The sequence below is a fragment of the Acinonyx jubatus genome, chromosome B2 (assembly GCF_027475565.1).
Source record: "Acinonyx jubatus isolate Ajub_Pintada_27869175 chromosome B2, VMU_Ajub_asm_v1.0, whole genome shotgun sequence".
Classification (NCBI taxonomy): domain Eukaryota; kingdom Metazoa; phylum Chordata; class Mammalia; order Carnivora; family Felidae; genus Acinonyx; species Acinonyx jubatus.
Genome location: NC_069385.1, coordinates 129,686,885 through 129,714,402, shown reverse-complemented (window position 1 = coordinate 129,714,402; position 27,518 = coordinate 129,686,885). Strand labels below are relative to the sequence as shown.

At 37.8% G+C, this 27,518-nt stretch overlaps 1 protein-coding gene and 1 pseudogene across 9 annotated transcripts; both read left to right on the top strand.

The window, feature by feature from the left end:
- Nucleotides 1-1,085: 1,085 nt before the first annotated feature.
- Nucleotides 1,086-27,518, top strand: SLC35B3 (solute carrier family 35 member B3). Of its 9 annotated transcripts, none has more exons than XM_053223141.1 (13): nucleotides 1,512-1,629; nucleotides 3,424-3,549; nucleotides 5,756-5,892; nucleotides 6,431-6,542; nucleotides 7,391-7,684; nucleotides 9,887-10,008; nucleotides 13,589-13,743; nucleotides 15,020-15,127; nucleotides 19,631-19,728; nucleotides 21,691-21,783; nucleotides 22,192-22,303; nucleotides 25,510-25,579; nucleotides 26,886-27,518. In XM_053223141.1, the coding sequence occupies exons 5-13, from the start codon at nucleotides 7,484-7,486 to the stop codon at nucleotides 27,034-27,036; spliced, it is 1,110 nt and encodes a 369-aa protein (XP_053079116.1). In that variant the 5' UTR covers nucleotides 1,512-1,629; nucleotides 3,424-3,549; nucleotides 5,756-5,892; nucleotides 6,431-6,542; nucleotides 7,391-7,483; the 3' UTR covers nucleotides 27,037-27,518. The 9 variants fall into 9 exon arrangements, with proteins under 9 accessions (XP_053079121.1, XP_053079116.1, XP_053079117.1 ...); XM_053223144.1 differs by lacking the exon at nucleotides 1,512-1,629 and adding an exon at nucleotides 1,636-2,185; XM_053223146.1 differs by lacking the exons at nucleotides 1,512-1,629; nucleotides 3,424-3,549 and adding an exon at nucleotides 1,086-1,472.
- On the top strand, nucleotides 15,920-17,160 carry LOC106971785 (protein arginine N-methyltransferase 1-like; annotated as a pseudogene).

The window sequence follows — 27,518 nt, the reverse complement described above, 5'->3', positions numbered from 1 at the left end:
TGAGTGCAGACTGTACCAAGCACTCTGTTCTAGATGATGGCAATACAGCTGTGACTGAGACAAAATCTCTGCTCTCATAATACATGGGGGAGGCGCAAACAGCAAGCTGCTGAATGGAAACTGGAAGTAGAGGAATAAAGGGGAAGTAGAAAGTCCTGTCAGAAAGGCTATGGTAATTGTCCAGGCAGAAGTAGAGGGTAACTTATGATGTCTCTTGTACAAGAAGTTGTTCTATGCTGACATTTACCTTTTCTTTTGTGCCCACAATTCTTTGAGGGCAAGGAACCCATACTTGTAATTTATGGATTATGTATACAAACTCTGCATATGCCCATTTAATAGGTGCTCAATAAAGAACTGTTGTTCAAATGCCTTTAAGTCCACATTATTCAGGTAACAGTATGGCATCGTTAATGGCTTTGTCATTTACTGTCTCAGTGGGAAATTAAAATTCTCTAAGTCCTAATTTCAACATTTATAAAATGCTGATAACACTGACCTTGTACCAGGTTGGTAAGGATTAAATAAAAATGCCTAGCCACACTCACCTCGCTTATACTAGGAGATATCTGCCAGTCTTTGATATAAACCCTCACACCCAAGACAAAATACAAATGTTGCCCTTTCTGTATAATGCCTGTGAAATTATCAAAGCTGTGCGAAACTGCCTTGATGTTAACATATACATTAATCCAATCCATCCCTCTATGGGTATCCAAATCATGCACTCAAAAAATGTTCTGGCTTCCTTACAGTAATCTTTGCCTTCCGGGCCACCTTAGTGTTACCTAAAGCTATCGCAGCTATCCCATCTTGGGGTTCATGTCATTACATCTCAGCGACCGTAGATGTAACCCTAAATGCAGGATAAATGTTTAGTGTTGATGGCTGGCAAAGCTACGGGATGTACGTACATTCTGAGCAGTAAGTGACATTGTGTTAACAATGCTGTCAACTTTCGTGTCACGTTGGAAGGCCTGGGGTTGCTGTAGCTACAAGGTGAATTATAACGTCAGAAGCAACCCAAGTGCGACTTCAGTCCGCTGTCACCAGAAAGCAGGTGCAAGTCAGGCAAGAACATAATAGAGACAGGTAGGGTGACTATGCCATCTCATCTGGATCAAGAGAAGGGAAGAGGGAACCCCAGTGTTTCTAATTCCGGGTTCAACATTCTCCACTAGTCTTCCTTCCCAAATATCAGCAAAGGGCCATGGCAGTGGAAGTGGCCCCCAGCGTGGTGGCCCACGGGGGGAGGGACCCGGGAGTACGAGGCCGAAGCAACCCGGAGGCTGCAGAGGCTCAGAGACCAGCAACAAGCGAGGACCGATCAAAGGATAAGAACACTCTACCCGATCGGCGCTCCCCGCTCCTAAGCAAATTTTAGTGGGCGCAGGAACGCGCTCCCGGCACCGCGGTGCCCACCTAGACTGCGCTCTACCCAGGTTCCTGAGAAGACAGAGCATGCGCGAAAGGTAACCGCGCCCTCGCCGCTAGAGACCCCAGGCCGGGGAGGGGGCGGGGCCGCACAGCTGCGCACGCGCGCGGGGACACGTAGGCGGAAGTGGCGCGCGGGCGCAGGCCAGGCGAACACCTTGCGAGGAGGCGGCGGCCGCTGTGGAAAGTGCAGGGGTAGGCGGAGAGGAGAAGGAGGTGATGGCGACCTGGGGAGGGGGAGACCGCTCCGTCTGGCAGGCGCCACCCGGGCTGGGGTCACCTTTTCAGGTGGCTTAACGGCTCTGGAGTGGACGTGTACCCCCGGCTCTTCGCCGTGTTCGGGACCCAGACCCTCCCCTCCCCAGAGAACCTGGACACAGCTTACCTTCCTCATCTATAACGAGCGTGCGGCGAGGGGATTGAGGGCAGGATGGAGGGCGGGGATGACTTCCTTTTTTAAAGAACGGAAACCTGGCACGGTTTCTAGGGAGGAATGTGTGTCCCTCCTTGTCCCCTTTGCTCCCTGCAGCAGGCTAGAACCCCCTCAGGCCCCGGTCTGTGGACTCAGGAGTGAGGCCACTTCCAGGAGGGCCTTTTAGACTAGTGAGGGGCCTCTGGAGAACTGGCAGTCGCCTGGGTTCCCAAGACTGCTTTTGAGTGAAGAGCTACTTCCGGGTTCTGCGTTAGATAAAGTACTTAGGGTCTTCTGCTGTCCATCTGCTTTGCGGTGCAAGGTGATCGTTCTTGCCAGGTTATTAAATTTATGTCATAATCTTCCACTAAAAGTTATGCAGATTCTCCAGTCTTTGCAGCTTAGTTTTCTCCCCCGCCTTTTTATTTTTCTTTTAAAGAAATACTGAAAGGAGGTGGAATGCTTTGGTGTGCTGACAGTGGGTTTTTTTAGTGTCGGGCATATGCATTTCTTCTAAGTTAGGGTCTCACATGTCGATGTCGAGGGTAGATTTTTGGATTCACGTTTTCCTAAGTGATTTGGGACAGTTTGGGCCTTGGAAGAGAGAGATACGGCAGCATTTGAAAATAATTTGGATGAGTGTTATTTGTACTTAATTTCTTTATATTAAATCCAAAGCTTAGATTTATCCCTTGGAAAAAAATAGAGTAACTGTCAAAAATGAGTACCCTGTTTGATCTTCATGTAGTGAAGTGTGTACAAAGAAATGAGCCCCCCTTTTTTTTGTTGTTTTATAACCATAACCCATAGGTGAAGAATTAATAGAGTCCAGTTAACGTAGATACAATGGCAAGATTATTTTATTTGTAACAACAAGTATGACAAAATACAGAGTGAAGTATGTTCAGGTTATTTACACTGTACTGTAATTTCCTCATATTCTACCCTTTAGTAGTGGGAGATTTTTCTTCTAAAGACTGGAAAAGAACTAGATTAAGAAATGAACTGAAAGATTTTTAACTTAAGTCGGTCATTGCAAACCAATGTAATTACCAGTTATTTATAATTTTTAGATGTCAGTATATACTGAAAATGCTGCCTTTTCCCATTTTAGCAGTTGCTTTGTACCAACAAGTAACTAAAGTTAAATATATGTGTTGACTTTAAGAACAGAAGAGGCCCCAGGCAGTGATTCACACCTGTGGGGTTTTTTGTTCTTAGTTTAAGGGTTACTGTGAATGTCTAAAGCAGAGCAAAATGTTGATCATTTAGTTTGAAAACAGGTTTAATTCTATGCTGGATTTTATTTTTCCTGCATCGAAAGGACATTGGCCTAGGTTCTGTGGATATTGATTGATATCCATCATTAATGTCTGAAACGGAAGGTTTCACACATTAGGATCACAGTTATTGGGTATCAGAGTTTACAGTGTCTTCCTTCATCAGTCATGTGATCTGACCAGTGATGTTCTGATTAATAAAACTGCATTCTAAATGCAAAGCTTGCAAGGCAGATTTTCTGGAACTGGTACCTCAAGTAAGCAAAAGAAATGAATTTATTTCCATGTTCATTTCAGATGCTTTGTGGGAAATTTCAGTGGAGATGTCAATATTTTGGCACAGATGTCCAAGAAGTGACAGTGCTGAAGGGATTTAACTCTACATGTCTGGCACAGATCTGCGGCTCCTAAGATTGCCAATAGGTGTGTTGAAAGTGGCAAATTGTTGGAAAGGAGCAGAATTCTGTTGATTAAATTGGTGCTTACTAGAGTGCAATAGACTCCTTCATTTCATATTTTACACTTTTGTTATGTGTTGAAACATAATGAAGATGATATCTTCTCTTCCCCTAAAGATTTCAGAAGCTTCTAAGAGAAGCAACCATAAAAGCAAAAAGTTATGCTGTTATGATTTAGGTATTTGTAAAAAATTTTATAAAATGCTATGAGAGTCCAGAGAATCACCCAGCTTGTAATGTATAGGGCCTTAATCAGAGGTATAGCATAGTGGGTATTCATGTTGAGCAATGTGAAAGAGGGATCAGAAAGGGAAGAAGAGATTATAAACAGTAATCTAGTGATGCCTAGTAATCTAGGCAAGAGAAAACAGCTGTTAATGGTAGGTTCAGAAACAGATTTTAAATACATTTACAGATGTAGAGTCAACAGGAACCTTGGCAAAACGTAAATTTGAGGAAAAGGAAAGAATCTAAGATAATTTACAGATTTTCCGCTCAATACCGTAAGTGAGATTGGGAATATAGGAAGGGCAGGTTTGTTTGGAGGTGAACATAGTTCAACTTTGGATTTTTATTTATTTATTTAAGTTTATCTATTTTGAGAGAGAGCATGGGGGAGGGGCAGAGAGAGAGAATTGCAACCAGGCTACACACTGAGAGCATGGAGTCCATTGCGAGGCTGGAACTCATGAACCCCTGAGATCATGACCTGAGCCAAAATCAAGAGTCGGAGGCTTAACTGACTTAGCCACCCAGGCACTCCCAGCTTTGAACATTTTTGAAATGAGGTGCCAGTGGAACTCATGAGTAGAAATGCTTTCAAAGAAGCATTTGGAAATAGAGATCTGGATTTCAGAAGAGAAGTCCGGGTTGGAAGTCCAGATTCATATTTCCAACTGCACATCAGAGGAGTGAGTCTCCCAGCAGCCGACCATATCGCACTAGCAGTAGTTCTAAAAAGTTGGGTGATAGTTGGGGCGCCTGGGTGGTTCAGTCGGTTAAGCGTCCGACTTCAGCTCAGGTCACGATCTTGCGATTCGTGAGTTCGAGCCCCGCGTCGGGCTCTGGGCTGACGGCTCAGAGCCTGGAGCCTGCTTCCGATTCTGTGTCTCCCTCTCTCTCTGCCCCTCCCCCGTTCATGCTGTCTCTCTTTGTCCCAAAAATAAATAAACGTTAAAAAAAAAAAAAAAGTTGGGTAATAGTTAACATTGGTGGTCTTAACTATATGCCAGATGTTTTTACATTTATTTCATGTAGTACTAACAAAAATTATATGATAGGCACATTTTTTACCACCCCCCCTCCCTTTTAAAGATGTACAACCTGAAGTTCAAAAAGGTTAAAAGAATTTGCTTAAGGTTCTTCAGCTAATCAGTTAGCAAAGCTGGGTCGTGCACTCAGATCTGTCAAAAATCCAAAGCATAGGGAAAGCACCATGCTGTACTGCTTTCTCATAAGGGTAGCTATAATTTTTTTGAGTCACTGCAATATGCCAGGCATTTTGCTAAGTTACAAACATCTCAGCAGAATATGGTTGGGGAGAAATTTTTGATACTAACAAAAGCAGGAAAGAGGTCTTCTAGAAGTTTTATTTATTCTCTCGTGTAAATATATAATCAATATTTGCACATCCTACTCAACCTGTTTTCCGTAAGATTTTTAGTTTTGCTCACAAAGTTTGCCACCACCACAGTACATTTGAAAAATCATAGTCAGGTAGACAGAGTGATTGCAAGCTGGGGTTTCAGGACTTCCAGACGAAGGGCCAATTTGTTTGGTTCCTTTTTAAGGGTGCAGAGTATGCCGGATCCCAAGAACGGAGAGAGAAGTAAGATTTGAGTCTTGCCTTTTCAGTTCTGTTCTCTCCCAGCTGGGGAATTAGAGAGGGTATCACGAAGGAAGGAACGCTAAAGCTTATTTCAAACCCTGACCTAGAGAAAGAAGACATCAGGCTGAAAGAACATCATTAACATAAGGTAGAGGTGTTTGAAAGTCCATGGTCTATTTCTGGAATGAAATAGTAGTCCATTGTGGGCAGTTTGGGGCTTGATTGAAAGATGTGGAGGGAGGAGAAGCTTAAGGGGGATCAGATTTATTTGAATGGTACTCTGTATCCATGCCTACACATGTGGAAAGTAGTTACTCAGGTTTTTGTTTCTTCTACATTCAAGATCATTTGAAGCATGATTTATAAAGAAAGTCAGATCTCAAGGGTGTGCTGCAAGATGTCTTAAGTCTTAACTCAGAGATGGCAGTGATTGAAACATAGTGTGGGAAGGAAGAACAATATATAAAGAAGAAGAAACAGGTAAAGGAAAAGAAATACAGTAAAACTTTTTAAAATTATGCTTTTTCTCTTTAGAAATTTGGCGGGTGCACTGTAAAACACATGTTCTTTGATGCCTGAGTGTGGTTAGTTACAAGTTGTATTCAGAACCTGGATCCATATTTAAATTACTAAAGATGGCCTGCTTAATCTCTGTGATCAGCAAAGGAGAAGTGATCGCAAAGTGACTAAGTCTTGCCATTTTAAGCCATGAAGACAGTTTTGTCAAAATTATCCTTATCCATCCTCTTTACTCAACTAGTCTGAATTTTAGTCCCCATTGGGGTTGTGAAAGACAGTCTTTTCTAAGATAATTTTTTCATCATAAATGTGTTTAGTTGTCCTAACTCTGCTCTCTCCTCACCCTGTACTTGGAATTCATTTTTCAGTTTATATAAATCCAAAGAGAAACACAGTCATCTACAGACTCCTCATGACTTTTTTTCAGACTAACAAAAAATGATGTTTTCCAGCTTTTTATAATCCCAAAGACTTCTTTAATTCTTTTTTTTTTAAACAGCTGTATTGAGGTATAATTTTTATACAAAAAAAACTACACATGTTTAACATAACACAATTTGATGAGTTGGGACATATGCATATACCTATGATACCATCACCTAATAATCAAGGTAATACATATATCTGTCATCTCTACAAGTTTCCATGTGTCTGCCTCTGTGTGTGTGTGTGTGTGTGTGTGTGTGTGTGTGTGTGGTTACAAATGTATAACATGGTATCTACCCTCTTAAGAAATTTTTAAGTGCACGCCACCATGTTGTTAACTATAGGCACTATGTCCTATAGTGAGTCTCTAGAACTTACTCATCTTGTATAACTGAAACTTGAAATCCATTGAACAACTCCCCAAAGACTTTTTAAATTAAAATGATTTCCAAAGGAAGGAAACATCTTTTAACCTAAGAAATGCTGTTGCTAAAGCATATCATCCTTTCTATAGTCTCTGACAAATCTAGCTTTTTTAAAAGTAATTTATAGTTGTTTGAGTTTATTTTAAAACATCCTTAGCAAGTATATTTTAAATTGTATTAGTATTTAAGGGAGCATTAGTTTTTTTTGTGCAATTAAAGATCAACTTTAATGTTGAAGATGTTACTCATAGACTGTCATGGGCTTTAAAAATCATATCCTTAATACATATAAAAACAATAAAAGCATATTTACTTCTTTGATAAGTAAACACAAAGATAAAAAATAAACACTAAGTTAGCTTTTGACGTTTGCTGTGGGAATGAGAATGGCATTATGTTTAGCGATATTGGTCTTTACCAGGCAAACATAAATTGGAGAGTAGACATTATTTTTGGTTGCTTAGAAGTTTGAATAGAGGAATTACTATATTAATATCTAGAGAAAATGAGACTCGCCTGTATAATTTTTAAAGTGTGATGTGAGCTATTACTTGGAGCATAGTATCTTATTCAAAGGTTTTGCTTTAATTGCTAATTTCCTTCTTTAGGACTTGGCTCAGCAAGCAAAAGAAACACTGAACAAAGGAGAGGAAACCAACAAAGATAAATTTGGAAGCACTGAATGCAGCAAAACAAGAACAATGGATCTCAAGTTCAACAGTTCCAGGAAATATATTTCTATAACTGTCCCTCCCAAAACACAGACAATGTCACCACACATCAAGTCAATAGATGATGTTGTAGTGCTTGGCATAAATCTCAGCAGATTTAACAAACTTACTCAGTTTTTCATATGTGTTGCTGGAGTTTTTGTATTTTACCTAATTTATGGATATTTACAGGTAAAAATATTTATTTACAAGATGCTAATTATTTATAACAGTTGAGGTCAATAAGAGCATTACTAATAGTTTTACCCAAGGTAGTTTTCTCCATAGGATACCAGTTTATTCACATTTTTGAGTTTTTTAAATATGGAAAAAGACTTTCTAAAAGTTAGTGTGCTCCTTTTTTCAGGGATCAAAATTTCACAGTTGAACATTTCAGATGGGAGAGGAACAGAGACCATCTTAAAAAATTAAAATTATGAACACAATTTGAACTATTTATTGTGTTTAACAAAATGGGGGTAATATGCACCCATGTGTTTGTAAAGAGTGATTCAAGTATTCGCTGATATATTGGAACATAATTCTCCAATAAAATTGAATAATAACACAAAAGTCATATTCTAGCCCATGGTTGATTCTTGGAGCTCATTAGAGTGATCTTAAAAATTATTGTATTCTTTTTGATTATCATATATAGATGAAATATAAAAGTATAAATAAAGAAGATGGTAGAATTGATTATTCCTTACCTTGTAAAAATGCTATGAGGAGTATTAGCATGAAATAAAAACATGAATTAAAAATCTTAGTATTTATAATAACTAATTTCCCCACTAGAAGATGATACAAACATTCAGATATCACAATAAAGAGCAATGAAAAATAGTAAATTTTATCAAAGAAAGGTTGCAGTTTCTTGTTAAGAAATATTTTATTTCTTCTTCAAAATACCATTGTTACCAAATAGTTTGGGAGCAGAGTTAGTCATTAGAAAGGAAAATGAATTAGAAGTTTGCCGTACAAATTTATATTAATCTTTTTCTGTTTGATTAATGAGCAGAGACTTAATAATCTATGCAAAACTTCTTTTAAAATTAGATAAACATCACTTTCACTTTGTGACAACTGATGTTGCTAGCATATTAAAATAGTTTAGGGGCACCTGCGTGGCTCAGTTGGTTAAGTGTCCGATTCTTGATCTCTGCTCAGGTCATGATCTCACAGCTTATGAGATTGAGCCCCGTGTCAGGCTCTGCACTGATAGTGCAGATTCTGCTTGGGATTCTCTCTCTCCCTCTCTCTGACCCTCCCTGGCTCGTGCTCTCTCTCTCTTGCTCTCTGACTCTCAAAAATAAATGAAAAAAAGAAAAGCTTTAAAATAGTTTAGAGAAAATGGTGGGGTTTTGTAATGAAGTTACTTATATATATATAAGTATAATATATCTGAATGCTAGCATACTTAATAAAGCTATTTTCATGTTTTTTAGTTCATGTGCCAGAAAATTCCTAAATACCTTGCAGACGTACTTGAACATGAAGTAAATTTGGGGAATTACACAGTATCTAGTTCAGAGTTTATGAGGGAGGGTGATTTATTGGATTAAGCCAAATAACTATTGGAATACCTCTTAATGACTTGTTAATAATGGCTTATTAACAATTAATATAAATGTTACTTCATGACACAACATTGTGTTTAGATAAGTAACCATTTACAAGGAGAAATTTCATAAAATCCGTGGCCCAGATATTCCAAAAAATAACATTGGTTTGAACTGATTAAATTCCTATAGAAAAAACAGGTCTGAGATAATAAACTTCTAATGAAATATATTTATTGTATCATAAAGGAGTTCTTGACCCAGGGACCTTTCTCAATGTTTGGGGGCAATTTTTAATTTTGGCAATCTTTTTTTTTTTTTTTTTAAAGAGCAAAGCATAGGATAATGTTGCTTTATAGCCAGCCTTCCTCCCTTTGTTTTTCTCACTCAGTTCTTTGGAAAGGCCTCCTGGACTTCTCTAATTTTACCTTTGAGGTGCCTTGTGATTTGGATGGTGTTTTGATTTTTGGTGGGTTTTTTTGTTTTGTTTGTTTTTTTGGTGGTGGTGGTGGTGAGGCTTGGTTTCTTTTAAAATGTGTTTATAGGGGCGCCTGGGTGGCTCGGTTGAGCGTCCAACTGCGGCTCAGGTCATGATCTCACGGTTTGTGAGTTCGAGCCCCATGTCGGGCTCTGTGCTGACAGCTCAGAGCCTGGAGCCTGTTTCGGATTCTGTCTCCTTCTCTCTCTGCCCCTCTCCACTTGTGCTGTGTCTCTCTGTCTCTCAAAAATAAATAAATGTAAAAAAAAAATTTTAATGTTGTGTTTATAGGAATTTATTGTGAAGAAATTGGTTTGCCCAAGAACTTAACAGTATTCATGTATCTCTTGACAGGAATTAATATTTTCAGTGGAGGGTTTTAAGTCCTTTGGCTGGTACTTAACTTTAGTACAGTTTGCATTTTACTCCATATTTGGCCTAATAGAACTTCAGCTTATTCAGGACAAAAGGAGAAGGTATGTAGTTTGTTTTTATTTTTTTGACAGTTAAATTCATTAGTAGTAGTTAAATTTTTTGTTTTGTGTTTTGGGGATGTGGAGTATATTATACATGCAATATACATATTTCCTATTAATAAAACATATCTAATACCCAAGAATTTTTATCAGTATAATCAACTTACTAAAAAATACTAAATATATTTCCTTTATACCCTGAAAAAAAGTGGTCTCTCTTACAGTGTAATGTTATCAGAAAAATGTAGTTTAGGCTCAACTTACAGTAAATGTATCTTCTTGAAACGAGAGAAAGTATCAAATGTACATAAGTGTTTTTATAAATTTCACTGAAGTGGGTGTGATTACTGAAAGACTTACAGTGCTACTAAGATCAAAGTGATGAAATGAACTATCAATGCCACTTTTATAGTGGTCTTTGAAATGTACAGTTAATGTTTGGTGGGATATGCTCTGCTTAATATTGTTGTATTTGTAATGTCCAGGACCTGAGACTGCATGTTTAGACATCAGAGAAATTTCATAACGTGTGTTTTCATCAAAACCACAGGAGCTTGTTTAACAGTGTATTTTAAATTGACCATCTAGATTTGAGAAATATCTCAAAATATTTTTAATGGTATACTGAACAATGTGCAATAAAAACCTGATTATATACAAGAGGAGGTTAGGAAATTGAATGTAACTTCTGTAAGTGTGGTTATCCTGTCATATCAGACTTTAATATGTGAACATTTCATGTATATATCGGGCAGTTTAAATGCAGTAAAGGAGCTATAATACTGACATTCGATCTTCATTGATACAAATGTTCAATCTTGCAGTAAAAATAGGATATTTTCACAGCTGCTATTTTTCTTACAAATATATTTTTGATATTTCTAAGAAGATAACTATAAAATTTTAAATGTTTAAGTCTATACCACTGGTATTTCTTCATAGTCCTAATTCATAGTTCTCAACCTCTTTACTGCCAATAAATTTTTAGAGCAGTCATAGTAAAATGTTTGAATCTGAGGATAGCATTTGTATTATTTTCATGCTCTAAAACTGCCATTCTCAGTCACAGGTGATAGAATAAAAAGTAATTAAATATATCTGTCAAGACTAATATGTAGGAAAACCTGATGATTCATTACCAATTGCAAACTGCTGGACGTCTGTTTTCAAAGTAAAAGAATCTAACACTGTCTTTCTTAAATGGAAAGTGATACCAAGATACGCCTCCCTGTCATCTACCCAAATGAGATGGGGAGTGTGCCTCCGGCCATGTTTATCCCTGCCTTTAAACCACATGACTGTAACATGTTTAAAGATAAAATCATTTCTGTTTGATTTAAACATAAATGAAGGAGTGTAGGAAAAGAATTTACAGATGAAGATAATTATGAGTTGAAACCTTTTCATTTCCATGGCACATTGAAACATTTTTAGAAAAAGTCTTTAAAGGTATATTACAATGAAAATATGCTCAGTCACATATTTCTGAATTTATTTAAATGCCACTGTTCTCTAAATCTTGAGTTAGCCAGATTCTTTGCTTAGTTTTTTTTTCCCCCTTTCTTCCTATGTTTATATGAATACCTTGTACTTGAAAGAGAAAAGGATATGGAGTCAGAAAACATGTATTTGAGTCTTGGCATGGCCTTTAATTAGCTGTCCTAAGACCTCAAGGGAGTTTCTTAAGTTCTCTGACCTTTGAGGACCACTCCCTAATGTGTGGTAAAGCATATTGTAAGTTGCAATACCCTGAACCGGCTACTTGTTATTTTTCACCAAAGATTACCTTGTAACTTTGTTGTTACTTTATTTGAGTTTTTAAGGAAGATCTGTCAAATTGGTTTTGAAGGGGCTATTTAAAGTCACAATTTCCCCACCATGTCTAAACAAGTAAGAAATTGAGATACTAAATAAAACAGACCCAGTGAGCACCCCAGAGGCAGGATGATGAATCTAATAACGTCCTGGTTTCACCAGTGAGCGAACACCCCTGGAGGAGGCTGGGGCCTTCATGAGTCTCTATGGCAAGTTGCTCTCAGAGTTGCGACCTTCTGAATATAGGTCTCCTGAGTTTCAGGCTGGTTTTCTTTCAACCTGTGTTACGCTACTTTTTAATCAACATTCCTTATGATTTTTCTGACTTGAGGTTTTTTTTAATTTTCTGGCCACTATTTGCAATTTATCTCTGAGGAAATTTGACCACTGTGACTTCTGTCATTACCTGGAAGAGTAGTGCTGTCCTTCCCTGGTGATGCCTCACTGAGGATTAGACCCCACAGACAGCATGTAAATCAGTGTTTGTGTTCTACACTGATGCATATGGGCATGCCACGTTATTTCCACACGGACTTTAAATGTTGACTACTGTATTAGCGGTTGAGTAGGAAAGGCCTGAAAATTGAAATGTAAATGGGAAGGATACATTTTAATTGAATTTTCCAGTAAATTATTTTGCCTTATATGTAGCCAAATAAAAACTATGGAGGAATATTGTTGCCTTGATTTAATCCCAAAATGGAAGCTACATCTAAGTATGCAGCATAATCTAATTATGTGCATAGTACTTCACGTGTTAGTCACACCAGTGTACAGGGTTATTTTAGACCAATAAATATCCAGTCAAAGTGCACAATAATAGTGCAAAATTCTGAAGATGTCATATTAAAAATCCCCTTTAGGAAATTCAGATAGGACCCCAGGTAGTGATTTGGAATCGTGAGGAGGGGAATCAGATACCTCATCTTGAAGCTAATTGTTTTAACATTTTATGGAATACAGAATTAGAGTTCACCCATATGACATTGTGGTAATAGAAATCACGTTCAGCGTTTTAAACTGCCATGTACTTTTTCTGCAGGTACTCTGCTCAGGATATTTTAGCAGAAGGGCTAGACGTATTTTTCCTAATGCTAGATGGGAACATTAGGAAACAACAATTTAGAAGTTGAAAATTAGTTAAGGTTCCTTGTACCATTATGGAGGTCAATATTTTTTAAAACTCTTTTTTTCCAAATTTAGTCAAGATGGTTTTTATACGTAGGTAGAACTGCTGTTAAAAAACTTCTTACCAGGGCGCCTGGGTGGCTCAGTCGGTTAAGCGGCCGACTTCGGCACAGGTCATGATCTCACGGTCCGTGAGTTCGAGCCCCGCGTCGGGCTCTGTGCTGACAGCTCAGAGCCTGGAGCCCGTTTCAGATTCTGTGTCTCCCTCTCTCTCTGACCCTCCCCTGCTCATGCTCTGTCTCTCTCTGTCTCAAAAATAAACGTTAAAAAAAAAATTAAAAAAAAAACTTCTTACCAACGTTTCAGACCATCCAGAAGAACCTGCAGAACTCTGTGGTACACCGTGTTTCACACAGCTGAAAGTTCTCACTTGTGATCAATTAAATAAGGGTAAATTGTTGCTTTTACCAACATTCTTTTGTATGAATACAGCGTGATAACCTTTAAAATAGTGATATTTCACCAGTATTTGTAGAAATATTCATCAGAAATTAGACATTTACACATTGTAAACACATTATCTTATAATAGTGTGAATCGGGTCCCAAATGAAGATTTTAAAAATTGTCTTTTACAGAATACCAGGAAAAACCTACATGATAATAGCTTTTCTAACTGTGGGTACTATGGGGTTATCAAATACTTCCTTGGGCTACCTGAATTATCCCACCCAAGTCATCTTCAAGTGCTGCAAATTGATTCCTGTTATGCTAGGAGGAGTTTTTATTCAAGGTATAGTAATGATATGTTTTCATACTGTTTGAAACTAATAGGATCTGTTACGGCATCTAGCATTAGGAAAAACCTGAAACTCCAATTAATATTTTTTAATGAACATTCGAAATATCAGAACAATTCTGAGTGACATTGTATCAAAATAAGGTATTATAAAAACACTGATACTTCTGCAATATCCCCTAGTCTTTGCCGTCAGTAATTTGGACTGGGGAAAAATAAAAATAGTACTTTTTTAAATTACTTTTTCTTTTAGTCGGGAATCCATCACATTTCCAGAAATACTGCATTCATCTATTGAAGACGTAGCTCAGAAATACCTAGAAAACTCCTCTTTTCAATTCTTTCATTCTTCTGCTCTGCAGGGCTCCTCTCTCTACCTCCATCATACACACGGACAGTTCTCACACTGAAGTAAAGGTTAACCTGAGCAGAACTGCTTTTTTACCAACTCTGCTGGCTCACTGACTTCCTAGAGCCCCAACTAAATTACAGGCTATGTGGAAATAGGAGCGAAAGAGGAAGCAATGATAGCAAGTGGAACACATTTTTGTTTTCTATAACAGTCATGCAGAATATTCATGTTTTGACAATCAAGGGTTTCTATTTCACTAAAGTTCTTATACAGCCTGACTTCATTTTTTACATTAGAGGCCTTCCCACAAAAGCCCTTTGAAATGAAAGTATGGATGTCAACTACTTCATGTATAATTTCAGGGTAACTGTTGATGCAGGAAAAAGTACTGATACCCTTCCCTATTAAAAACCACATGCATGTGTAATACGTCCTTAACAATCCTTACCAAAAAGTTACACTACATGATTTTGTTATTTAGATGTGGATCTACTAAAATAGGTTCATTTGCACCAATTCTGATTATGGTAGTTGCAAACTTAAACAGTTATGCAGCCTGGAAAATTGCTCTGGTTACTTTGTAAACGTATGGGCTGTAAGAAAATTCAGAATCTTCTAATATACACGAAGTAAAAAAGGCACTCATGTCCATGCACTTTAAATGTTCATATTTACTCACCGTAACAGATAAGGTAGGATCTCATATCTAACTCCTAAGGACATGTTGCTGCTCATTGGTAATTTAATTTTCCGAAGCCCTTCTGTGACTGTCTAAGGCACTGATCTAAGCATTCTTCGTATGTTTTTGACTTTGGATATAAAAAGCAGATCCTGCTATACTTGGTTAGACACATAGATCTAAAACTGTGTCAAGTGGGCGTGTGCATAATAAGGTTGGCTTACATTTATTTTACACAGGGAAGCGTTACAACATTGCAGATGTGTCTGCTGCCATATGTATGAGCCTTGGCCTGATATGGTTCACCCTAGCTGACAGCACGGTTGCACCAAATTTCAACCTGACCGGTAAGGAAATTGTTTGTGCTGCTCAGATTTTACAGGCATTTGGGTTTAGAGTAAGAACTTTTATAATTTCATGAGAATTTTAAACGATAGTGTGACATCTATGATTTTCGTATCTGACATAAAGCTTTTGGACTTTCTGTATAAGATGTAGTAAAAATATTACAACCCTGCAAATGTAACAGTTCTTTTTAGTGCTCTGGTATCTTGACATGACAAAAGGCTGTGCGGCCAGTCAAAACCTTCTATGATCCAGTACATGATAGATGAGTTTCTTATTGGCTGAATCGGAAGTATACACATTAGTTATAGGAGAATCACAGTAGTAACTTTTTATTCTTTTTTTAAAAAAAATTTAAATTGCACATTTACTTGTCATTATTTTAGCTAAAGAGGAAAAGTTATGCTATACGTTAACATAGAACTGTGTACTCTAAATATGTCTATAACCTTACAGTGCTTGAAGTTTCCACCATGAATAGTTTCCTCCTTGTGTGTCCCGTGGAATTTTGCAAATAAAATTTAGATTTTTCACAGGCAAAATAGGTATTCTGTATATTTAGAACTAAATAAGAATAAAAAATGTGTTATAATATTGTTTTTGTTCTAACGACCTTGAAGAGAAATTATTATATTATTATATACACAGTATTGTCATTCTTATTCTGTTGAGTTTTATTCATAAGCTTAGTATCATCCCATCTCCTAGCCTGACAAAAGTAGTATTTAAAATACTTACGTGTTCAGGGCAGGTCTTGGTCGCCGGAGGAGGAGTAGGTACAGGTAAAGGTGGCAGCAGCCAAGGCCATGGACTGCATCATGGAGGTCACCTGGGGCCAGGCAGAAAACAGCAGGAAGCCCAGTGCTGACATGCAAAGATCACTACTTTGATTCCAGTGCTCACTTTGGCATTTCGAAAGAGATGCTGAAAGATGAGGCACTCACCCTCATGTACCAAAACTCCATGTTTCATAGCCGACACCTCTTTGTGGACAACATGGTACTAGACGTGGGCTCTGGCCAAGGGATCCTCTGTATGTTTGCTGCCAAGGCTGGAGCCCTCAAGGTCATTGGTCATTGGGATCCAGTGCTCCAGTATCTCTGATTATGTGGTGCAGATTGTCAAAACCAACAGTTTAGACCGTGTGGTGACCATCACCAAGGGGAAGGTGGAGAAAGTAGAGGTTCCAGTGAAGAAGGTAGACATCATCATCAGTGAGTAGATGGACTGCCGCCCCTTCTACAAGTCGATGCTCAATATGGTGTTCCAGACAAGTGGCTGACACCTAATGGCCTCATCTTCCCAGACTGAGCCATGCTGTATGTGACAACCATTGAAGACCGGCTGTACTAAGACTATGAAGATCCACTGTTGGGAGAACATATATGGCTTTGACATATCTTGTGTCAAAGACATGGCCATCAGAGAGCCCCTGGTGGATGTGGTGGACCCCAAGCAGCTGGTCACCAATGCCCGCCTCATGAAGGAGGTGGACATCTACACTGTCAAGGTGGAAGACCTAACCTTCACCTCCCCCTTCTGCCTGCAAGTGAAGCACGCCCTGGTGGCCTACTTCTACATCAAGTTTACTTGCTGCCCCAAGAGGACAGGCTTCTCCACCAGCCCTGAGTCCCTGCACACACACTGGGAGGAGACAGTGTTCTACATGGAGGACCACCTGACAGTGAAAACAGGCGGAGAGATCTTTGGCACCATTGACATTCAGCCCAGTGCCAATAATAATCGAGATCTGGACTTCACCATTGACCTGGACTTCAAGGGCCAGCTGTGTGAGCTGTCCTGCTCTACTGACTACCAGATATGCTGAAGCAGCACCTGGCTTCTCCCACAGGCCCAGGGGCAACAGTGTTCTTAGGTAGTTCTTCTCTTCCCTCCCTCAGAAGGGCTTTTTTTAGGGCCTGGGCTGAGGGGCGGGGCACATCATGGCTATGTTTTTCATAATTTATGCTTTTATATGGTTGCATTTATTGCCAGTAGATCCTCAACGGGGGGGAGGAGAGTAAAAATAAAATAAAATACTTACGTGTTCATAGGAACTCTGAAGAAACGGAAGAAATTTATTCATGAGAAAAAGGTACTACATAATGAAGAAAATGATTTACATCAGCTTTGCTATTCCTAAGAATCAAAATCTTTCTTCATGGCTGTTAGTCAGCCTTCTTTATTTACTAACCTGGTTAACCAGGCTAAGTTAATGGGTTTAAATGTAACCAGCACAGCCTCTTGGAGTAACCCTTCAACAACCAAAAGATTCTGATGGAACCTCTTACAACATCTCTTTCAACTTTGCTCAGAGTACAGGTGATCATTACTTCACTGAGTTTTCCTCTGAGAAAGAAGCTTATAGTTACAGATGTGTCTGACATGGTGTAGATTTTTCAAGAACGCTTCGTGTCAGCAACTCTCAAAGGAAAATTATGTACGGAAACTGAGGTAGTTGACTCTTTTACTTATTGAAAAAGCAATTTTAGAGAAGGCACAATTTGCAGTCAGAATCACGGCTTCAAATTCTGTTCAGATCACCTAAAATTATAACCCTGGCTAAAGTGCCAGACCCCTTTGTACTCTCCCCTTAAAACAGAGATCATGATGATAGCTTGCCTCGCACAGAGGTGGTGGGAGGATTGACTGAGGTGATGGAACAGTGGGTATGAATGAAAGCACATGCGCGTGCTGAGGGTGAAAGTGACAATAAAGATGGGCTGAAGTGGTGTCATTGGTGTCGGTGGTCCCGCAACCTCTCAAGGTGACATGACCGCTGACCTTTTCCAACTCCCATGGAAATATTTTGTAAGAAAATTAGAACCTGGTCATACTTCATCATTAAGAATAACTGATGAGCACTTATCGTGGTCTCTGATCTGTAATAATAATGTTATCTAAAGGAGATTAGATTAACTGTTTAGGTAGTTATTTAAGATAGACATAAATAAAACTTTGAATGTGTAAAGTGAATATATCTGAATTTACTTATGCAGATAAATGTCTGCCTTTAAATATTCCCCTTAGAATGTAGTTCAAGCATTTTCATGCTGTGTTGCCTTTGTTCAGAACATTTTTAGAATGTCTTTGAATAGCCTGCCGGGAGCGAAGATGGTGTATTCAAGTCTTCAACAATAGCCCGTCTTTGTTTCAAGGACAGGTTTCATATTTGAAATAAGTAAAAGAGCATTCAGGATCAAGTTTGGTGAATAAAAATGTATGATTAGGTAATAAATACCACAAAGTTAGATGATGAAAAGGCAAACTGAAGAATAAATATGAAAACTTGAAAATTCTCAAGTGCACACACATGCACATGTATTTTTCTGCTCCATGTAATTGCTTCTGCATTGTTTAAAAAAATGAAAAGGGGGAAACTCCCGTAGGTCCCAGCAGACTCGCAGACGTAACCAAGGCTGCTTTTTGTTCTTTCTGTAAAGCACATGGCTGGTGACCGGTGTCCTGAACACTTCAGGTAACCAACCACCTGCTTCTTAGGTAGATGTGCCTATTCGCATTGGTGTGTTGATTTCCAGATTTGTACATGCCAGTTGTACTGTTACAACTAGGTAATATTGCTTGCATTGTGCAGAAATGAAGGACACCTGGGTGGCTCAATCGTTGAGCATCCGACTTCAGCCTAGGTCATGATCTCGGTTCACGAGTTCGAACCCCACATCAGGCTCACTGCTGTTGGTGCAAAGCCCATTTCAGATCCTCTGTCCCCCTCTCTCTGCCCCTCCCCAACTTGCGCTCTCTCAAAAGTAAATATTTTTTTTAAATTGTTTAAAAATGAGTTTGAAGAGAGAATTGTTTCTGTTAATTGAAACAATATGGTTGACTAGTCAACAGAATCATTGTTGAATTAGGTGTGGAGGAAACAACTGTAAAAATAGCAGGATATCATAAAAGCGTGAAGGGATTCTGCCCCCCCCCCCCCCCCCGACTGTGTCCGAAGTTCCTGTGTTTTCCTGTATGCTTTTTAACAAAAACAACTGGGAAATCATTAACGGTGTGTGTTATGAGTATGGTTTTTGTTAGGACACATATTCAAAGAAAATACCTTGGCAACTATGTGTATGTTTATGTGTTTTAAATGTTTTAATAATGTAGGTAATTTCTTTTATGATTTCCATCCTCATCTGATTTTTTCAATTAACTACCAGTCCCGATAGAGCTCCTAAGAATTTCTTCTGTATGTGTTTAATAGAGTATTCCTTTCAAACATTTAACCTAAACAGAACTATTATTTTATATAATAATGAAACACAGTAAGGTGACAACTTTAATGTAGTTTATTAGTGTCCATTACCTTTTTTTTTTGACGTTATCATCTATGCGCCCAATTATAGCTGGTTGTGGATGAAAATAATCCATTTTTACTGAGCAAATGTGATTTAAGATCTGCTTTGGTTTTTCAGCCAAGTTAAATCTCTGGTAAATCTTGATTGTCATTCCCATGTTTAAATAAGGAGGTTGTATTTTTCTGCACTTTCTTGAAGGTGTGATCCTTATTTCCCTGGCACTGTGTGCGGACGCCGTCATTGGGAACGTTCAAGAGAAAGCCATGAAACTGCACAATGCTTCCAACTCAGAAATGGTAAGTGCTCTGGTGTTTTTTTCTCCACGATGGACAGGCTCAGAAATGGTGACGTGCTTCATTTTGCGAACCACTTCTGGTGTTGGAGACTGGCACGGCATTTTCCAACTGGTTTGTCATCATTATTTTCACAAAAGTAATCCATGCAAACATTACAGGAAATGAAAAAGTAAAAATACCATTACCACTATGGAGCTTATTGTATAATATTTGATGAATATTTTCCCTATTTCTAGAGTTTTTTACATATTAAAAAATCCTTTGTTACATCACTTTTCTCCTCTCTTCGTATTTGGCATTATCTTCCATTTAGAAGCTTGTGATTTTTATATGGTTGATCCTTTCCTTCATGGCTTCTGGAAACATATTATGATTGAAAAGGGCTTTCCCATCTCTTAAGATTTAAGAATTTTACCCAGGTTGCCTGTCCATTTTATGATTTCCTTTTTAATTAAAGCTTCGATCTAGCCAACACTTTAAAAGATTTTTCTTCCATATGGCTATCCACTTGCCCCAATTTCATTTATTGAAAGACCCACTTTTCAGCCCAAGTGCCTTCTTTATCATATTATAGTGTAATGTAGGATTCAGAATTATATTCTTTTGGATTTCTTTCTGCACCCAAACCATGTGATGACAGCAGCTTTGTCATACATTTACCATCTGCTAAGACTAGCCAGCAATGTTCCTTTTGTTTTTCAGAATATTACTACCATGGTTATTCTTGGGTGTTCATATCCCCAAATAAACTAGAAATCGCATTGCTATTGTGATTGGTATAGCACTGAATTATAACTTAATTTAGGGAGAATGACATCTATACACTTGATTCTTTCAGTCCAAGAATAAGGTATGACTTTCCTTTTATTCAAGTGTTTTTTTTTCCAATGTCCCTTAGATTTTTTTTTTTCATATAAATCCATATTTCTTATTGAAGCTATTGTTAGGGGTTTCATCTTTTTGCTGTTGTTACTGCTCATAACGCTCTTTCTTTCCCTGTACCTTCTACCTGGTTGGTATTTACATATAGGAAAGTTACCATATGTATGTTTACATTATTTTCTAACCAACCTCTTGCTAGACAGAACGTACTACATTAAGAGTATATAGGAATGGTCTTTCCTGTTACTTTGTCAGCAGAGTGAGCATCTTAAAGAAATCTTTAATCTCGGTCAGAAGTTTTCTTGATGGTTGTCACCACTCTTCCTGGGTAAGGTCAAGATCAGAGAATTAAGGAAGTGTAAATAGTTAGAAGTACAATGGTTAAGAGCTTAGGCTCTGGGCTAAGATCACCTCAGTTTATATCCCAACTTGACGAGCTCTCTTATTTGGGGAAAATGACTTACTGTCTCTAAGTTTTAATTTCCTCATCTGCAGGTTGAGGCGTAAGTGGAATTATTCATAGAGAGCATTGTTAACACGGTACCTGCAGCGTCACAGGTCTGTAAATTTGATGACGATGCTGCTGCTGACTGTTCTGAGAGTATACTAAACCGGGATAGAAAGATTGGTAGGAAAACTGGGAAATGAAGCAATAGATATGCCAGATACTGCTTATTTTCCTTATATTTTAATTTCTTTGCAAATTTAACGTTTGGGTGTTTTCATGTTTAATAAGTAGCTTTAAAGTTATTTTGTTTTATTTATATGTGTTTTTAGAACCCCAACAATAAAATGTGGTTTGAGTTCAGTAATTAAGCCAGGCAAAAAAATGAATATTATGTGACCGTATATATGAAAGGATCAGTACTGCTGTGTTACCTTATACGTAAAAAAAGCTGTAAACTTCGAAACAGGATCCGTCATCGTCTCGACAAAGTTAGGCCGTATTGAAATAATGATGTTACTTAAAAAATGGTTTGTTCTTCACATTTAATTAATTAAGCCATGTATTAAAAATCCTTCATTTTCTGCCTTTGGTTTGATAGCATTTTTTTCCCACTATATTTTTATCTACTATAGGTTTTGTATTCGTATTCCATCGGTTTTGTATACATTTTACTGGGATTGACATGCACTAGTGGATTAGGCCCTGCAGTAACATTTTGTTCAAAGGTAAACACTAATCATATTTTTAAAAATAAACATCTCCCATTAAATAGTTTCCTCTGTATTTCTTGTTCAAAAAGATTATTTTTATGTAATTTGATAACTCCTTTAATATAATATATGCAGATCAGAAATTATTTCAGAAATGAAATGATTTATATTTAAATTTATTTTATCCTTGCTCTACCCTATAAGTTAATTTTTAAGCGATGCATAATGTGTAAAAGTTGGGATTTTTAATTTCATCATTGTTTTTCCATTAAATCGGAACTAAATAAGAATCTTTGCTTGACTGCATTGTTGAATGGCTTATTACTACTCAGGAGGTTGATTAAAATCTGTGGTTTTATTTCATTTGTAATACCTCAGGGTTTGTTTTGCATTTTCCTAACAGGCTTTTTTTATATGTTGCAGAATCCAATTCAGACCTATGGTTATGCTTTCCTTTTTTCCCTCACTGGGTATTTTGGAATCTCCTTTGTTCTGGCTTTGATTAAAATTTTCGGTGCACTTCTTGCTGTAACAGGTATGAATGATATACTTGCTTAGATTATGAAATAAACATTTAAATTTTCTCTGACTCTCATTTTCAAAAGATACGGGCAGCGTCTACTCTGCGTTAAAAAGAAAATTGTTGTATTTCATCAATTTATTTTTTGGCTTATGGTATTTCTTTAAAATTCTAAAGAAAATGATGTTTCCTCATAATATTTTATTTATTTGAAGGTTTAATTTTAAAATCAAATATGTATATATATCTAAATAGTAACTTTTAAATGCATTAAAAGAATTTTTCATTAAAAAGTGTGATGGGCTATGGGGCGCCTGGGTGGCTCAGTCAGTTAAGTGTCCAACTTCAGCTCAGGTCATGATCTCGCAGTTTGTGAGTTCAAGCCCCACATCAGGCTCTGAGCTGTCAGCACAGAGCCTGGAGCCTGCTTCAGATTCTATGTCTCCCTCTTTCTCTGCCTCTCCCTCTCTCTCTCTCTCTCTCTCTCTCTCTCTCTTTCAAAAATAAAATAAACATTAAAAAAAATTTTTTTTAAAGTGTGATAGGCCAAATACCTTCAGAGAAAAATGCTGCTTTTATATACATTTTTAATTTATAACAAAAATTCTAGTTTTGATGCACGGAAAATATGGCAGCTATATTTCAAACAAAGCTTTGGACCTTCATTTGTACCCTTTCTGGGGCATTAGCCAGATTAGCTTCTCTTGTCACTAATAATTATTATGCACCTGCTTTGTGCAGGAACTTTGCTTGGCACTTTACAGGAATGGAAGTTATATTTGTTATGCTTTGGAGGAGTCAGGAAAACAGATGAGAGGCTACAGGTGAGGCCCAGTGAAAAAGATAGATGATTCCATGTGCTAACCTCGTACCATTTGCCAAGTGAATGGTCCAGATGACAAATGCACTCAGCATCTCCCATATGGAGAGAGCGCTGAAAGGAGCCCAGGATTGGATGCATTGTGGCTGGTTTGGGATGTCAGAGAAGGTAGAACGTCGTCCCAGCTCAGATGCTTAATGGCATCAATGCTTAATGTGGCCTGGAGAGTAATTCTTTCCTCTTCTCTGGCCTTCATTTCTCTCTTGGAAAGAGACTGGGTTGGACTTGAACATTTCTATCAGAGATTTGTAAGGTTTGCATCATAATGCACACACACATTAGCCATTTATAGCTGATTTTAACATTTCATACTTTTAAGGGAATACTTAGTTTAATACTACAGAATAAATTAAGCAAATGGATTTAAATCCTAAACTTTCTCTTTATTTGCTCACATATGACTCCCCTGCTGAAGTTTGTATTGCTAATGGTAAACAGAGGGCATTTAATTATAGGTGAGGCCATATGTATAATCTGTCAAGTTATCTCATACTACCAAGAAAGATTACAAATTCATATACTTAGCTCGGGTTCCAGTTTCGCTTAAAGATGATAACTCTTCAAAAGGGGGTTGATATCAATTGATACGTATTATCTAAACCCTGTAGTTGGTATAAAAAAATATGAGATGCAGTCCTTGTGTTAAAGGTGCAGACAGGTTTATTTCTCTTCCGTGTAAAAGAAATGCGGTGGCAATAATAATAGCCAGCATGTATATAACCTTCATTATGTACCCAGAGCCATTTCACATACATTATTCATTTTCATCTCGCAATAATCCTGTAATAAAGTAGGCACTGTTATTGTTCATTTTACAAGGGGTAAACAGAGGCACAGAAAGGTTAAGTGGCTTGCCCAGTGGTCAACCAGCTAGTAAGTTGCAGAATCAGTATTCCAACGGAGGCAGTCTGGCTCCTGACCTATGCTCTTAACCCATATGTGATCCTGCCTCCTGAACTGCTGTGGTGGCTCCACGTTCATCAGGAAGCCAGACTCCTGTCTTCTCTGCCAGCTTGTCCTCATCCTCATTTCAGGCAGTGGGGTGGAGAGAAGATGAAGGACACACCTTTGTCTTCAGAAAATCTTCCTAGAAATCACACACCCCTAGAAACAGCACTTCTCACTTTTCACCGGCCAAAACCTAATCACATGACCACACCTGACTGTAGGAAAGGAAGGTATGCCCAGGTAAAAATAGAGCATAAAAAATAACACAGAAGGAAAAATAGATCTGGGGAGTCAGGCTCTGACACATTTCCAAAACTTTCTTCATTTGGAGTTCATTTATTCATGCATTGGACATTGAGTGCCAGGGACTGTAGTCTGGGGATACAAGGATGAGTAAGACAAGGAACTAAGTAAGACACACAGTCCGAGAGAGGATAGCAAGTAATAATGCAAGGCGGGGAACAGGGCTACCATGGAGATATTTGCCGAGTCCTACCTCTACCTGGCTGGGACAGGGAGGAGGGCTTCATGCCTAACAGCAGACTTAAAATAATACTTGAAAGACCGGTAAAGGTTGATACAGCCATGTCAAGATTATTCATGGTCTTACCCAGACATGACCAGTAGTATTAGGATATTAGCTTACTTTATCCTTTAGCTTACTACTTTCATTTGTTTATTTATTTTTAATATAATTTATTGTCAAAGTGGCTAACATAACAGTGTGTTCAGTTTGCTCTTGGTTTTGGGGGTGGATTCCCATGGTTCACCGCTTGCATACAACGCCCAGTGCTCATCCCAACAGGTGCCCTCCTCAATGCCCATCACCCATCTTCCTCTCTATCCCACCCCCCATCAAACCTCAGTGTGTTCTCTGCATTTAAGAGTCTTTTATGGTTTGCCTCCCTCCCTCTCTGTAACTATTTTTTTCTCCTTCCCTTTCCCCATGGTCTTCTGTTAAGCTTCTCAAGTTCCACATATGAGTGAAAGCAGATAGCACTCCTAGGAATTTAGCTTACTACTTTTAAAGAATAATACCTGTTCTACCTAATCATACCTTCCTCGTGAAAGCCTTTCTTTCCTGCCAGACTAAGCATCTCTAAGGGATTGACATGCCTCCCTAGTGTCGTGGCCTTTATCAAGTACTCATTACAGTTGTACTTTAACATTTAACTGTATGATTTAATGTCTCTACCCTCTACCAGACTGTTGACTCCATAACCCCAGCAGCAACTTTCTGTTTGTTTTTTGGTTTCTGTTGTTTTCTTAGCGTGTCATGTAGATCTCGGCACATAGCAGGCTTAGTTAATATTTGTTGAAATGATTTCCAAAATATTCTAAAAGATAGATATTAGTAGGCACATTCTAAAGCAACCTTTTTTTCTCCCTACAGTGACAACCGGAAGAAAAGCAATGACTATCGTACTTTCATTTATGTTCTTCTCCAAACCATTCACATTTCAGTAAGTAGTTTGTAATTCAACAAGTTTTTCTACTTGCAGGTACCTGGTTTCACATTTCCTATTTCCTTAATTTCTTTATAAAGAATCAGTTTTATCTGGAGCCATACTTTATTGACGTGTCTTCTGCTACTTCAGAAATGCATGTAATTATTTTGAAGAAATCATGTTGTACACTTAAACTGCCTAACTAGAGTTCCAGTGCTAGCATGACCCTGTTTCCAGTATAAGTGAACGTGAGTGATGTCTTGAGATGAAGGGATTCTGCCTTGCCCTAGTACAAAAGTATAAATTATATGTATGTAATACATAAATTATATAAGTTATATATATATGTGGTTTTTAAAGTTACTAAGTTTAGGGGCACCTGGGTAACTTAGGCAGTTAAGTGCCCAACTTTGGTTCAGGTCATGATCTCATGGTTCATGGGTTCGAGCCCTGCCTCGGGCTCTGTGCTGACAGCTCAAAACCTGGAGCCTGCTTTGGATTCTGTGTCTCCCTCTCTCTCTGCCCCTCCCCTGCTCACGCTGTCCCTCTCTGTCTCTCAAAAATAAACATTAAAACAAAAAAATAAATAAAGTTGTTAAGTTTATTGTTCCCCTTAGAACAATTTGTTCCCCTTAGAACAAAGATTTGAGGTACAGATCTATTCTGTAAGTTTATTTAGTTTATGGCTTCTTATAAAGCATTTACTGTTTTCTTTACTGTCTGGTATACATTTAAAATTAGTATCCTTTCAATTTATGCTGCTTAGTAATTGAGATTCAAACCTAGAAATTATCAATGTATAAGCTAACCACAGATAAATTTCAGTTGGTGTATTTGTTTTCTGTAATCAGTTTCTCTTTGTGCATGTGCTAGGTATACATTATAGCAACCCATGTAATTCCTCTACTTTCTCAGGATGTGCCCTTTTTTACCTCTGTATGTCCCACCCAACTGGGATAACTGGGTAGATTGTTGAATTCCCAAGATGGCCACTGGCAGATTTACACATTCAGTGCTTAGACTCTTAAGACTATTGGTTAGGACATGGACTTGAATTTGCTATTATCCTCAAAATTCAAATGAACTATATTTAATATTTTGTAAAATATCTTCTCTGTACCTATACTTAACATAAATAATAGGAATTCTATCTAATCTGGTCTAAAAATACTGTTTTTTTTTTATTTTAGTGTCATGGTGGCCCTCCAATAACAAAATGTTTATTTTATTGAAGAATTATTGTTAACTCATCACCAAGTTCTGTGGTTAACAATAAATCGTTACCTTGATATTAATATTTTTTCCTTCCTTCTTTTCTTAGGTATGTCTGGTCTGGTTTGTTAGTTGTCCTTGGTATATTTCTCAATGTTTACAGCAAAAATATGGATAAACTAAGACTACCAGCACTATATGATCTGATAAACAAAATAGTGGAAATGAGAAAGTCAAGGACGTTGGCACAAACCGTATAGTGAGTGATTCATCCTGTTTAAAACAGAACTCTAAGGGAGTAATCATCAAGTAATTAACTTTCCAAAGGGATTATTAGAAAAACCAAAGGATCTGAAGGCATGCTACCCATTTGTGGATGGGTCACCTACGAAGTCAGCCTTTTCTTCAGGATACTTGTTTAACCGTTTGACTTCTGAAGCAATCAAGAGAGCCACATCTGGCACGCCTTAGAATCAAATGTCAGTGCGAAGGACTGACATTTCTTAGCAACCTGTTGAGAATTGCACTGGAAATGGACCATGTTGCAAAACTAATTGGATATCATTATGACATATCAAAGAAATTGATATAATAATATCAATTAATAGATTGTTTTGTTTTCATTCCATTTTGGTGGTGTTATTTAAATGATTCTCTGTTATAAGAGTGAACTGATGATTTAAAGTCTAGAAAGAATAACTTCATTATAAATAAAAATTATTCTGTGATTTTTTTAAATAAA